Raw genomic sequence first — 15670 nt, forward strand, 5'->3', positions numbered from 1 at the left:
CATGGATAGGGGCAGGTGCAAAATGGCTGTGTCTGAATTTCAGGTCTAAGAAAAAGATTTGGTTTAATATTGGTCATGAAACATTTTATAATGTCCTCAGTAAATGCATGTCTTCTCCTTAACCTGAACCGTTCACAATTTATTTATAGAGGCTCCAGCCATCCATGTCGGGGTGATGTTTTAGCCTGTCTTCTCTGTTTGTCAATGTATTTTTTTTTCCTTCAAGTTTATGTATCCTGAGAACTTTCTCAGACTGAGCCATTTTGTCTTTCCCTCTCTGTTAGCTGACTCTCTCTGTCTTCCTGTCTCCTCTGCCCTGAATGACCATGAGTCTCAATGTACTTCTCTTTACTCAAACGAACTCTGAAAAAGTTTCCCTTCTTCTGAAAACAGTTGGTCACAATGAGAACTCCTCTCTTGGAATGTTCTGTGGAGCATATGCAGAGAAAACCAGCATCTTCAGTTTGGGAAATGTGATAGAACTGACACTGCATGCTGAAGCAAGAACAAGTTTGGACATAGTTTATAGCATCACCCTTAAGTCTATTCCGCCAGGTAGGTTGAAGCATTTATATATTTCGTTATTGTAGAATTTTGTTGTTAAAAGTGCAGTAGCATTTCATAGCCTTTTTTGGTTTTGTTAGCAATTTTGCTAATTGCTCATTAAAAAAATATGTTTGCTTTTCTAACTGCAGCACCACCCCTTAACAGCTTGAGCACTTTTTCCCATTATCCATTGCAACTAAGCTCCAAGATATGTGGCACCAGTTTTTAAAAAGCCAAACTTTTTCAGAAATACAGTCGATCCTGCTCTAACGGCCATCTGTATAAATAAATAATAAATAAATTACTCTTTTATTTGTCCCAGAAGGGCACTTTGTTTTACAATGGCAAACATACATACATAAATACACAATTATAAATACGTAACATACGTAAATACATACATGCATAAATACATAAATAAATACACACGATTACACAAAGACTGAACAGTTTACAAACAATGCCACTGTCGGTCGCCACTGTGCAGCGCCCTGTAATTTGAGCTAGGGTTGTCGTGTCTTGCTCAAGGACACACTCCAGTGACCACCCATCTGATCCCTGTGTCACCGACACTTGCTTGACATTGCTTGAGTCAAAACTCACTGCTCACTTAGCCACTGGAGCTTCTCTAAAAAAGACTGCTTCCAGTTTCCCCCTGGCATAATTTTTATATTACACCGATGCTGTAAAAGACGTCCACTTGGTCACTTTTCTCTTCGATAGTGGATGAATGTCTTAACCAATTTTAACTGTGCATTCATTAACTTTCTGGTAAATCAGAGGAAAGGAAAGTTAAATGTTGAAATTTTCTTTGTATGATTTAAAATTACGAAATATAAGCAATGACCAGACATGGCTAATATAATGTGAATCACTTTTATATCTGGATGTATATGTGTATTTGTAATATGTGTGCGAATGTGTGTGTGAGTATGTGTGTGTGTGTGTGTGTGCAAGTGTGCATGCATTTATGTTTGTGTGTTTGAGTGTATGCCTTCATGTATGTGTGTGTGTGTGTGTGCGTACGTCGGCGCATGTGTGTGTGTGTGCGTGCATGCGTGCGTATGTGTGTGTGCGAGTGTGCATGTGTGCATGCATGTGTGTTCGTACGTATGTGCATACGTGTATTGTGTGTGTGTTTGCGTGCGTATGTGTGTGTTTGTGTGTGTGTGTGTGTATGAAAGGAATTAATTTTTCAACATCTTTTTTTCGTTCCAGTTACTTGTCCATTGACCAGTATTGTTCATGCCGGTGAATACTTTCAAACCCTTAGATACACCTTCTACCCCATTGCACATGACAGGTGAGACATGCTGTGTCGTTTTTCCCATATTATTGACTCCAGATTTTCTGTGAAGAGACAGTGGCTTTTGTGGTGTAGTGGTTAACACTTTCCACCCATGCAGAGCGCACGACACTTGTCCCACATACTAGGATGCAGATGGGCTACATCAGTACTATACCTGTATCTCAGCAAAAATCAACCAATATGAAATTTTCAACATATTGAGAAAATTGAATGTGATGGTCGCATGTTCACCAGAAAAGGAATTTGAATTGGAACTGAAATTATTAGATCTAGCACATTCGTCACCCAATTTCTCATAATGGCGTAAGAGTAAAACAGTACTCACACCAGGTCTACTCGACATTAAAAAAAATATTTACTCCAATTGTTGTAAACAAACTGATTTTTGACCTCAAAGGTCACACAAACCATTCAGAAATGAAATTGTAACTTTTACAAGTGGGCATGTCAAAAAGGAGATCATTGTTACAAATTGTTGTTGCTATATCACAATGTCACTGTGTACGACTAACAAAGCATGATCATTTCTCTCTTGTTTAGCTTACAGGTTTATCCAAAGCCCTTTTTCATGCTCGGATGATGGTAGGGAAGAAATAGTAGAAATTTTTTTGTGGTCAGGTTTGTGGGATGGAAGGGATAAATTAGCTAAAAGTTCTTCTGCAATCTATGGGGAATAACACGGATGCCATCAATGAAAACATTTTGTTTTGTATGTCATATAATTATGTGAAGATTTTTTAATAACAATCTTTGCTCTTATTTTTTGTTTACAAGACCTTTGGGCCCCTTAAATTGACATTCTGATTCTAATACGTATCAGGGCTGAAGGCAGTTTCATCTTTTCAGTTGTGATTCACTTGTGGTTGGAGGATGCCACTTGTGGGTCCTACTTCTTTTCTCTCCTCCTGTTGTTTTTATCTGTAGGTCTTAATTTTTTTTCCTTGCACTTATTGACCATTTTTGTATCAATGTGATTCTCTTTGCTCAAACATGCAAACAAACTTTGACCTTTCAGCAGTGAGAAATGCAAGGCTTGGTTTATTAAAAACTCGGACAGAAGCAAGTATATCAATGTTCGGGTAGAAACCAATGACTTTGATACTCTTACTAATGGGTCGTGCACCGGTGACCATATCTCTGTGGATGAAATTGATACCATTACTTCAGAAGGTATGCATACTGTGGTTTCACAATGATGACGCATCCATGTTGTGTCCAGGTTAGCCTAAGCTGACCACTGCACTTTAATCTGCTTGAGGTGTGTTGTGATGGGAATGGGGGTATATCTTGAGCTCCTTATTATCCTGATTTTTTTGGGTAAGTTGTTATTTCATTCTTTGAATTTGAATACAAAAGTCATGTGAGTTTTTCAAAGGCTGAGGAATGTATGAAAACTTAAAGTTCGGTCTTTAAAAGTTATAGTATGGTTATTGAGCATGAGATTTGCAGTTATGAATAAGTGGATTCTTATTGTCAAAAATAGTGCAAGCATTTTGGGTTGCCTGAAAACTACTGGAAGTCACACTTTGTGCCATAATTATAGTTTGCAAGTTAAACTTACATAGGTAGATTCTTATTATTTTGAATAATGCAAATGCAGCTTAATGTCTTTTTAAAGGTGTTTGTTGGTTCTTTTCTATTTTGGCTTTGCAGGTTCCCACATTCATCTTGGTACATTTTGTAGCTATGGATATTGTAGCCATTCAGTCAATGGTTCAGTGGGCAAATCAATGATCATAACATTCACAGTTGTCCCACCTTTAAGTGGTCAAGACTTCATTGCATATTTCAAGCTTAGGGATCCTGTTCAAGGTAGGTTGAAGTTTGTGTGACAGTGTGGTGATGGAGTTTGAACTTTTTGAGGGAGGCTTTAATTCTGCTATGTCATTAACTATTTCCCTTTAAGGACATTTTCTTCACTGTGTTGGAACAATGTTTTCCTTTCCAATTAATCGAGAAAAAAAATTTATGTCTTAAAAATTTTTTTTTAAAAATCAAAATCAAGATGTCAGCACATATCCATCTTTATAATTTTGTGTCCGAAAAGTTTTCCATGAAAGGGGAGTGAGACAAGGGAGATGTAATATCTCTAACTTTTTTGTCTTCTGCAGTGAACAATTTATAATGTTTTGCTTGATAATTTAGACACTTATTTAGTATAGACATTCTGTACATTGCTTTATTGGACCAGTGAGAAAATAGACAAAGACAGGGAACAATTTTCATATTTTCTGTCCTAGCTTAAAAAACATTAATGGAACTTTGGATAGACTTCTGCTGTAATGAACCACTGTTGATGAATATTTTCTAAAGAAAGAAACTGAGATGATCAAAAACTCTTTTGGATGAATTGAGTTTTTCTTATTCTTGTTAGAGCTGCTTTTTTTTCTGTTTTTGAGGACATGTGGCCATTATTGTACAGACTCCACTTAATTTCTACTGAACAACTACTCTTGTATTTTGTGCCTAAAAGGTCAGATGAATTCTAGTAGTAGATTAATAATTTCAGCAAGGACAGAATTGCCAATTTATGAGTAAGACTTTACTCCATTTCTTTCAGAGATTCAGTCTGAACAGTATCACAGGGTTCTTACCATGAACTTCCCATCAAATTCAAGGAGGTTTCAAGGAGAAATTTTTAAAATTCAAGATTTGGTAAAAAAATACATGACGAAAGCCTATTTTCGAAGGTCTGCACTTGTCCGAAAGCAACCATATCATAGTTCCGATTGTCCTTAAAAAAACTGTTCCGAGGGTGACTGCCAACCCCGCATCTCAATTTTCCAGGGGGAGGGGGGGGGGGGCTCATCCATTCTCCAGGGATGACAGTGCATACTCTATTTATATATTATAAATATTATATATAATATATACACACAAACATGGCACGCACGCATGTAGGTACATTATATCCAGTCAACAACATGTCTTGTGGCACTGGGATACTGTGACTTAGGTATTTCAATCTGTTCTTATTTATTTATATTTTCCCCTCATCATATTCGCCTATATAAACTATATAAAATTGAATCTTGCTTTGAGCCTGAGAAAAGGCCTAGAACCAGAATATCCACTGTCAAGAACCAGTTTAGGGTGTCAAGGTTTATAACGTGAAAGACAAAAATTCTTATTCGGACTCAAGTCCGAATATGAAAAAATGTTATTCGGACTCGGGTCCGGAAAAAAGGAAGTGTCTTCGTTCTATAGATCTAACGTTCAGTGCTTCCAATTTTCCGCCATTTTTTAGTTTCCCCCACACCTTTTCTGCTGATCCGATGCCCGCCGCCTCATTGATACGCCCCCCCCCCCCCCACCCATGTTTCCCACTTTCTTTGTTGTAGAAAAAGGTAAAATTGAAAATTAGCAGACCACCTGGCACCTGCATATTATGAGCTGTGTAAAAAAAAAAAAAGACCGATTTCGTTCAAATACACAAGCCTGTGTCATATCGATTGTTTACCAAGAAAAAGTTGTGTTGCTGTGTAGAGCTGAGCATACGGCAACTTTTGATTCCATAGACCAGAGCACAATTCATCACGTAGATCTACGTCAAGACTAGCTTATTATTGTAATAATGATCAGTTGCCGGGGGGAAAAGACTGACGCGTATGCGACGTTCAACGCCCGGACCGATAGTGCCCCCCCACCCCCCTCCCCGACACGCACACAGCCACACGTGTGCAGGCCGCCCATCCGACCCCGACACACGCTAACGAGCCATCTCTAATTGCTTCTGATGACCTCTTGACCAATAAACATTTATTAGAAGCGCTATAACTTTTCAGGCCGGCCTCAAATTCATCATAAGAATCAATCTTGGCTCCTGCATAAAACGCCTTTTTGCCCGAAGTGATCCCGGTCTCTACCCAGCCTGAGGCGAGTCACGAGTGAGGCAGGACAGGAAGCCGGATTCACGAGTCACAGGAAGTCGGAAGTGATGTCATGCTGGACAAGAATCAGAGTCCAAATAACATTTTTTCATATTCGGACTCGAGTCCGAATAGTCACTTCGAAAAATTATTGTTCTAACTAAAAGTAGAGCTATAACATGAATGGCTCAAGTAGACCTATTCAGTGTGAGAGGTGTAAGAACTGTGGGAGGGCATGATGCAGTGACACTGAAAATCTGCAAATCTTGAACAGAAAGCTAAAATATAGAATATACAATTAATGAAACGGGAACCCTTTAGTTACAAAAACACGGCTTACAAGGTTTGAGTATGACAGATCCCGATTCCACATAAGGCATGCACCAACGTGAGCTGTGCAGAGAGCTCTAGATAGTAGATCTAGTAATCAAAATTCTAAAAAGGAAATTCTGCTTCCAAGTTCAGTTTTTGTCATCCGGTGTTGCCTTCAACCCCACCCCCTTCCCTCCCCCGCGTGTGTCTTAAAAAAAATAAATCAATAATCCCCCCATTCCCAAGTCCTATACTTCGCAGCGCTCAGACTTTGCATGAACTTTGACGGCCTCAACCGTCACCGCTACTCATGATGTGACGAAAACGCACAGGTTCAATGACCGGTCACGACGGCGAGCCCGACAAGAAGCCTTCTTTTTCTTTCTGTTTTTTTTTTCACAAGTGACGGGACAAACGAATTATTTTCATGGCGACACAGCGTTTGTAATGCAGAACCTGCATGTTACATATTATGTGGCGCTATCGGACTACTATAGGCCCTACCGGCAAATTTCTTGGTGGTAACGAAAGCAAAAGTAGATCTTGATTTTCCCGATCGAGCTTCGGTATCGCACATACACTTCCACTTGTTGCCGCCATAACCGCCTGTGTGCGTGTAACGTACTCTCAGGCCGGGAAAGGGCAAATGAATTATATTATATCACAACCGCGACCCGCAAAAAAGGACTCAAGGGCGTTATCGTTATCGGATTTGATTTTCAAATATTCGAGAACGTTTATGTATTTTCCCGGGTCTTTCACGGGGCAATTGACAGATTTCTTCAAATTCCCGGTGCATTCCGGGTCTCGGCGATTTTGTTCAAATTCTGGGGTAATTTCAGGGGGCCCCAGCCTGGCAGTCACTCTGTACACGTGTTCCTGTCCGATCTGGCAAAATTCAAGGAGTTTTCAAGGAGATTTTTCCTTGAACGCAAATCAAGGAGTTTTCAAGGACATTTTTCCTTGAAAGCAAATTCAAGCAGTTTTCAAGGACTCCTTGAATTCAATGAGGCCGCGGGAACCGTGGTATCAGTCAGAAACAGATATAGAACAGGGAAAATATTACAATAACGACTTTACGAAGAGGCAAAGGTGGTACATAATCTTTTCAATAGATAATTACAGCCATGCTGTCCATAACATTTTCACAACAGTACCTGTATTTTTTTTCTGACAGATCGCCCTGAGTCTGATGGTAGCAGCGGTTCGTCAGACACAAAAAGAATTGTTGGAGGGACTGTTGGAGCCACAGGCGTGCTTGCTCTGGGTGTCATATTCTGCTTATGGTTTGCCTGGATGAAAAAGCGCAAGGAAACGAGACAGGCCAACCACGAACGGCAGAATGGGACAGTTAGTGTGACAATGAACAGGTGAGAGTCTATATAGATATTTCATGAATGTAACCTGAGAGTCTAGATATTTCTTGAATGTAACCTGAGAGTCTATAGAGGTACCTGAGTGTCTATAGAGGTGTTTCTTGAATGTAACCTGAGAGTCAATTGAGATATTTCTTGAGTGTAACCTGAAAGTCTGTGGAGTGGTTTCTTGAATGTAATCTATAGGGATGTTTTTATGGAGATGTTTCAGGAATATAACCTGTCATGGCTGTTAGGAAGAGGTACTTTAATTCACAGGCAGCCAGCGCGCCACATCTTGTAATCTGACCCCGGTCACCGGGTCATGAACTCACGGCCAGGGGAATTCCCCGTGTCCCGCTGACAGCGTTGTTCAGTTCATTTTTAGGAAAATTAAACTTGCAAAATACGCCGATTGGTGACTTTGTTGTCTTTTTATTTGCCCGTTTGGAACAACAGGGAACTTCTATATGAAAAACCGATAAATATATATGTGAGGCAGCGTGGTGGAATCAGGCTCTCGTCAATTTTTGGGCATGTAGAGTAATTTGTATCATCTTAAAGCTTGTTCACTTGTCTTTATTTGGATGAAAAAATATATCCATTTATCTTGAATACAAGTCGAGATATTTGCAAATGAAGGAAGTGGGGGTCACCTGTTGTCAGAGGTAAAATTAGAGAGAAAATGACCGCCAAAGATAAATTATTTCCTTAGCTTAAGAGTCTGTGGTAACTGAAAATTTACTTTTATTGTGCCTTTAATCAACGTTTTTCTGAAAAATTCACTCGGAAATGAGTTCTTTAATGTGCACGAAAGGTGTTGAGCCAAAAAACAAACATTCCATAAAAATTCATAAACCTGCGGAAAAATACTAGTTTCTTCATTTTGATTATTTTGACGAGAGCCTGATTCCACCACGCTGCCTCACATATAGCGTTCCAAAAATGGCTCATATTTTAACATTGCCCTTGGGGGGTGTATATGTTAAAATAAAAATTTCAATCAAACAAAACTTAAAACATTACTTCAAATTCACTTAAAATACTTCAGAAATGGTCAAATATAAAACTCACTTTGCTGTTTTTGTGGGAAGTCCACGGTTTTGGAGTGGTGAAGAGTTGATTACACTGTCACCTTTTTTTCTTTGTTGGAGGCACGTCGGACAAAGGTCTAGGTTTGACATGAGGTGCTGAGATTGCATGACAACTTTCAGCTGCTGTTCAGTATTGTGTATCCCAGCTCTTCTTCTCTCCAGTTTTGCCACAGAAGCATGGATAAGTTCACCACCCTGTTCCCCATGTAGAGCCAAACCAAACCCATATGTTTGTATCCACGGGAACAGTGGTTTTCTAGAATGTAGTGTTTGGGAAGTACCTTTTCACTAAAGTGTCTCCTGTATAATGACATATGAGTTTTGATACATGTTTCAATGTGTGGTTGTCTGTCTTTTGACACTGGTTGGCCATGTGAGATGTGGATGTGAACGTCCCTAAATGCGTTGTTTAACTGATTGAATTTTTCTCTGAGAGTGTAAGCGGTGTCAATTATGTTTTGGTTGTGTGTGTTTTATACTGTTTCTTTTACAACAAATGCAGTGAGGTCTTTATAAACGCAACTCATGATGTATTTGTGGCAGTGATTGCCTATGAAAGGGCGGCTGTGATATGCCTGTGGAGTGATGTTTTGTGAGTCTAGTATGGTGTCGAAATGAAAACAGATAGGGCCAGTCCTAGGGCTAAGGGGTTCATGCTCTAACTCAGACAACTTGTCTTCTTTCTCTGTCAGTTGGTTTTGAATGTTAACTCTCTCCTCTTCAGAGTCAGAAAGTATTACGCAACCTTCTAATTGTCTAATCTTACCGTTTAGTTCCTCTTCACTACTCCAGTTTTTTCCATATGTACGTAGTGAGGACGAAACCCCTTTTAAGTCGTCTTTCTCTGATTGCTCACTTGGCTGTATGTCTATTGTGTGTATCGCTGTCTCTAGCAAACTATAGTGGTTCAGAACTATACCCAGAAGGATATGAAGGTATGTTGGTGCTACTTTAATGATTTTAATGTTTATAAGTGGGAGGTGTAAACTATTGTGAAAACAAGCAACATTTTTCTTTAGGCCATGGCCATATTAAAAAAAACCGATTGTGTTTGCTTTTCATAGTTGCTGAAGAACGAGGGAGGAAATATTTTTGTTGTCATGTCACCAGTTGAGATTTGGTCGTGAGGCACCACAAACATGAGAGAGGTCATAGATTTTAGAAATAAAGTCATAGTTCCCTGAAAGAAAAACAATTATCTTCTTCCTGTCCCATTCTAAATTTGAAAGCTCTTCAAGCTGAAGCTCCAGTAGAGACATGCATATCTTAAGATTATCATAGTTGTCTTTGATTTTTGCCATAGCGATGACAAACGTGTTGTGCTTGGAATTCGGTTTGTCAGTGTTAATAATCTGCATTGTAAATTTCAAGCTACTCTTTCCGTGACCCCCCCCCCCAATTTCACCTATATTTCATCTTCTGGAATAGTAGAGTCATGCCATGTAAGTGTTTGGTGGTGCTTGTGCTGGTTAAGGAGTTCAGTAACAAACTCACCTATGTTTGAAACTCTGGCAAATGCTGTCCTACATTTTTGTCCCGAACTATCAACAAAATCTACTTGTTTTGTGAGAATGTTACCCTCCGATATTCTTTTCATGGCCTCTGTTTGTGCTCGTTGGGCATTGATAGACCAGCTTCTTTCAAAAAACGCCTCAGGTGGTGTAACTGGCTCCATGAAAGGTCAGTTGTTTCTTTCATTGCTGAAATTTCTTCATTTGTCATTTGAGGTGCGCAACTGAACCTGGCTTTTTCACAAACTTTGTGTCCATATGGACTCTTCAGTTCATTTGCATGTTCTGTGACGATGTTGTCTTTGGATGTGCCTACAATGCTTTCCCAAACAATGGAAAGTAATTTGGCCGTCTTTCATTTTATGCTTGTTTTTGCCTGTGATAATTGTTTCCTTGATTTCTTTGGTCGTGCTAGAAGTACTGACTGCCCTCCTGTTTTGCATTCAAACGTGTTTGTTTTTGAGTTATGCAATTTTCGTCTCACAAAATTTGTGTGTAGTTATTCTTCAGCTTTTTCTAGTGGCTGTGAAGGTGATTTTTGTAAAGATTAATGAAAGTATCTGTCAGTTTTGAATGCTTGTGATGTTTTCATGTCTGCTACATTTGGTTTGGGTTTGGCTGGTGTAGAGCAAACAATAGGGCGGGGTGGGGGTCCCATTAACTGTGCCTCCGTCGTGTTACTGTAATCATCTCCTATTTCAGTCTCTATTGATTTGTTCACTGTGTCGGTGAGTCTTACTGTGTTGTCTCCTGGTGTTGCCGTGTCACTGTGTTGTATCTGGTGTGAGTGTGTGTGCACTCACATCTGTGTCAGCCTGTGATGATGCTGTTGTGTCTGTACAAATGGAATCTGATGTTATTGTTGTGTGTCGTGTGCATTTTTTTGAGATTGCAGCTAGCTGTGTGGGGCTACCCTTTTTGGTCTAGTTGCCCAAAGAAGTCTCATAATGGCGCAAGCATGTGGGGCAGCTATCAGTTGGCAATGTTGGGTCATACTCGCACAAAGTATGGCTACTTCTTTCGGCGAGTTCCCTTGCCTGTGTTATAGTGCCCTGATAGCCATGTTTCTTTGTATGTCTTCTCTTGTCCACGCAAGCTTTGCAGATGGTTTTTGAATGTACTGTCTGTGAGCCCGTCGTAATGCTAACACCAAAGGCCAAGAGAATGTCTGACGCAAATTTAGAACACTGCAGGGGTCGCCTTTTCTGTGCCTTCTGCTTGACTGACAGTCTTGTGCCACCACAAGTTCCTCAAAGTTCGTGCACCTTTTGAAAATGCGAATCCTCTGAATGTTTCTCCATTTCTTAACTGGGCTAAAGTATTCCAAAAAGTCGATAAGAAAAATGTTGGAAAAATAACGCGATATTTAAGAAGAGAAATGAAAGATCACATCCGAGTGAATCACAGGGGAGTGGGTACCCTTTTAAAAAAAAATCCTATAAAATCACACATTCACTTCTCACAAATAACACTTGCTCACAGTTCAAGTATTGCTACCTCAAGTGAAGCACAGAAATCTGAGTGAAAATCTGAGTTAAGCTTTTGAGAAAATAAACTCCAAAATGGAATATAATTCAAAATGCAACTTTAGATGAACAAAACACTTGTACTGTGTAGGTAGTCCTTCGTTGCCGAAGATGACGATGAATCCTGCAGCTCATCTGTGGACGCACATGTGGCTGTGTGATCCGATCCTGGATGTACAATGTCTGTTGCAGTGGGGACACTGGAATGTCGTGGATGGGGTGGTTGGATTATGTCTCCTCTCTCTTCTGGTAGTCAGCCTCTCCCTGTAGTTTGTATCACTGTTTCTGCTGGCAATACGGACGGCCCTGCGCCAGGCGTTTCTTTCGGTGGCGGTTCTTTTGAACACTTGTACTGCAAAGTGCTTAAATGCTATAACACCAGTGAGATTTCCGAAGTGAAAGCGGGTTCGTCTTGTTAGTCTTAAGATGGTCTTTAAAATGAAATGTTAAACTGGCTTCTAGGTTTATCAGATCAGGAGAAATAACGAGAGAAAGTGATACGAAAATTACCGGAACCGAGTTACGCAGGCACGGCGGCGGGCATCGCTATCGTAACGGTTGTTAAGTACGGGAGTGGCCGACTGACACTGATTTATTACCTTCACGCGGGAGGTCAGACCGGTGCTCAGCCACCACTTTCAGTGGGGTTTTAACAGCCGTGCTGTGTATGTATTGTAATGTATTAGCTGTTTCATATACTCTGATTACTTTATGCACTATAGTTTCTGGAATGTAACCTGTGTATGTATTGTAGCCTAACGTATTCACTAGGCTACTTCAAAGTACAGTCAAACCTGGGTAAAACAGCCGTCCATTGTCAAGGAGAAAAGTGGCCGTATAAGACAGGTGGCATTCTTAGAAGTTTTTTTGTTTTATTGTTTTGTTGGTTTGTTATTTTGTGATAAGGGTAAAATAAATAAAATATTATGTAAGTAAGACGAAGACCAAGTGCCATGGTAAAACAAACACGAGGGTCGCCACCACTCGGAGAACGAGCGACGCTTCTGTCGCAAGTTCACGTCAACTTTGTTACAGATTAGGTAAACAAAACAGTGACCAGTCACCTCACATACGATTTGTGCGTGAGTTGTTGGCGCGGCTTATAGGTTATGACGGATCACACTTCCCCCACCAGCAGTTGAAAATTTATTGTTAGGCCTACCCATTGGTCAACTTGGGTAAACATTATCTCTTACCGTTGGCACTTATATGACTTTTAATGTTTTGCAAATTCTGTAAAACACTGACTAAAACAAAATAATTTTTTTTTTTTAACTTGGAAAGCTGTAAACTGGTGTGTTGAAGCATAACGATTGGATTTTTAGAATGGCCTTGGTGTTTTAAGACTTTGTTAGAGTAGAGGGGCGACTCGCAGTTGTAGCCGGCCAAAGACGGTCCCAAACTAATATTCTTGTCATTACATTGGTACTCTTCAGCGTTTCTTCAACTATCTGTACGTCATGTCGATATATATATGGCATGCAACCATATGCTGACAAAACACCTTTTTTTATTCTCAAAAGTTTTGAGAAAAAAAGGCATTTTTGTCAGTGTAACCATCAAAGAAAATGCGTTCTTTCGAAATTTGAATTCCAATGTATTAATAATCTAGTCACAGTTTCACTTAGGCTTTTTCATACAAGTAGGGTAACTGATCAGGGTATTAATTTAGCAAATAAATAAAATTGGCGCCAAAAATGAAAAAATAAAAAATTTCCATTTTGTCTGCTTGGAGCAGCATAGCGGTTAGATTCATCCTGTTGTACGCAGAAAGCATAATAAGTTTTCATTCGTGAGTGGGAAGTTTTGACCTAGGGTTTTGGGGGTGGTTTTTTTTTAGTATGTCTGTCTGTTTGGATTTTGTATCTCACTTAGCTCAGATAGTGGCTCTGACAGGAAGGGTCAAAGCAGCCTTTCTCCTAAATGATCTAAATATAGTGTTGATGAAAGGGGTCAGGAAAGCTGGTTTGCTCCTTCTTTCCTGTCAAACATCTATCTTCCTTATCTCCCCTCCTTCTTTTTTGTGTTTGTTAATCTCTTGTAACACCTCTATATGACCTTATTGTGTTGCAAGTGCCGTAAAACTCTTTAAAAACTAAACTTAAAAACTAACAGAACCATAGATTTGATCCACAAGAGCTGCCCTAGAGGGGAAAATGTGATTGTTCAAAGGTTTTGCTTTTTATTATTTTTTTCAGACAAGAGTCTTCCATATACATTGTGAGGCCAGTTATAGTGGACACTTTCAGCTCCCCGCCTCCTTACGCTGCCTATGCCAACCATGAGTATGATCCGGAACTACCTCCGTATCCAGCCACGGAACATGACCTCAGCCTCACATATCAGCGCCAGGACTCTCCTCCCAGGTCAGAGCTCTTAGTTATTAATTATTAGAACCTGAAGATAAACACCTTTGAGCTTGTAACAACTATAATCCATAGCACCGTGCCAGTTGACCGGTATGAGGAAAGAGCACTGAATTTTTGGGCCGAAAAAGACAGCAATTTTCGATCAGTCAGAACGTCAGTTTCTGTCAACAAGCTATTATAGGATACCAATGTCACTCTTTTACACATGTTTTGATCACATTCTGTACTGATTTTCTGAGTTTTTTCACTATGAAGTGCTCTCTCCTTGAACCCAAAAGCTCAGAAGGCCAGGTTTTGGGTACAATTAGGATCAGGAGCCTAGGGCTCGAAGGCTTAAAGACACTGGAAACTGTTGACTCCAATCTCTCTCTCTCTTTCTTCTGGCTCTGTGGCATCATAAACGGTCAGCGATGCCGACACGACGCAGGAACTCAACACTTGCCCGGGGGTCCTTGAAAAGTGCTGAAAGTGTGTTACTGAAATGTTCCAGCAGACGGGGTCTGGCACGATAGTTGGCAGCACTTCTCAGGAACACATGGTCCATAGTTTCGTCCTCCTCCTTGCAGGCTCGACAGGATGGATCTGGGTTGTCTGCTGGCGCAATTTTGTGGAGATATGATCTCAGCTTGGGCGATTTTCCACCAGCTCTCATTTGGGAGAGAAGCCGGTGGTACTGTCGTCTGAGCGAGGCCTCAAGCTGGTATGATGGCGGCTGGGCAAACGGCAGTTTGGGTTTCGCCTCTCTCTTTCACTTTGCGCGGGTCGATCGGTGGATGATGGCTTTAGCTGTCGAGAAATCGATTGGCGTGTTAATCTAGGTAAGCGCTGTTGCTTCTTTGGCGATGCTGTCAACTTCCTCGTTCCCAGCCAGTCCAGCGTGGCCTGGAATCCACTGTAAGTGAATGGAACATTCGGAGCGTTGACAGAGGGTGTGCAGACGCTGCCAGATTGAGCACGTCACCTTTTCCGATTAGCTGGTAAGGCTGTATGAGAGGCACATGACTGCTGACCTGGAGTCAGTGTATACATGGATGCGTACACTGTTTGGAAGGTTGCCTGCTGTACGTAGTGAAACGAGCATGCCCAGCGCTGTGTCGAGAGCTACACAGGGATGTAAATCTTCCGGCTTTTTCCGTTTTTTTCGGCGGACTTCCCATTTGGGCCCCAGCTTTTAACAAAAGTCTACAATAAACAATACATATACTAAATAGAGATTATATTTGTAATAGAGGGAAAGAAGCAAATATTCTTTACTTTAGTCTCACTGTAGATTTATTCTTATTTCAGTTCATGCGCGTGACATATATTTTCTGGCTTTTTTTTCAAAACCTGTTTACATCCCTGGCTACAAGCTCGGTCCTGTAGCTGGAACAATACCGGCCTGCGGGTACACGGTGGTCGAGTTCGGTATCACTGGTCTTGATCAGAATTCCACTGCCTCCATATTCGGTATGGTGCTTAGCTGAACCATCAGTCCAGACTTCACGTCGGGCAGGGGGAACGATCGAATGGTAGCCTCAGCTGCTGTTTTCCTGACTGCTGGTTCATTAGCAGGCTTGCAGTTGACGACAAGATCGGTGCTAAAAGTCACGTTGCATGAGGCAGCCTTCCATGGTTGGGGGGGGGGGTAAAACTACCAGCTCCTCACGTGGGTACGTATCCAGTTCAGTTTTGGCTACGAGGTTCTGGGCATGCTTTCTCCAGTTTGACTTGCCTGTCCGCGTGGGCACTGATTTTGTTGCAGAGGCTCTGCATTGGTTTGTTGCTGGCAGACGCATG

General features: G+C 40.8%; 1 protein-coding gene across 1 annotated transcript in view; it reads left to right on the forward strand.

Annotated features, from left to right (window-relative positions):
- The window catches only part of LOC101862238, a gene marked incomplete at its 5' end in the record, with an annotated part of 56770 nt that overhangs the window by 34040 nt on the left and 7060 nt on the right, over nt 1-15670 (forward strand). Inside the window, 6 exon segments of the mRNA XM_005090547.2 lie at nt 394-555; nt 1765-1849; nt 2871-3025; nt 3509-3667; nt 7214-7406; nt 13721-13888. Coding sequence (XP_005090604.1) covers nt 394-555; nt 1765-1849; nt 2871-3025; nt 3509-3667; nt 7214-7406; nt 13721-13888 — 922 coding nt within the window.

This window comes from Aplysia californica, unplaced genomic scaffold (genome assembly GCF_000002075.1).
Source record: "Aplysia californica isolate F4 #8 unplaced genomic scaffold, AplCal3.0 scaffold00019, whole genome shotgun sequence".
NCBI lineage: Eukaryota > Metazoa > Mollusca > Gastropoda > Aplysiida > Aplysiidae > Aplysia > Aplysia californica.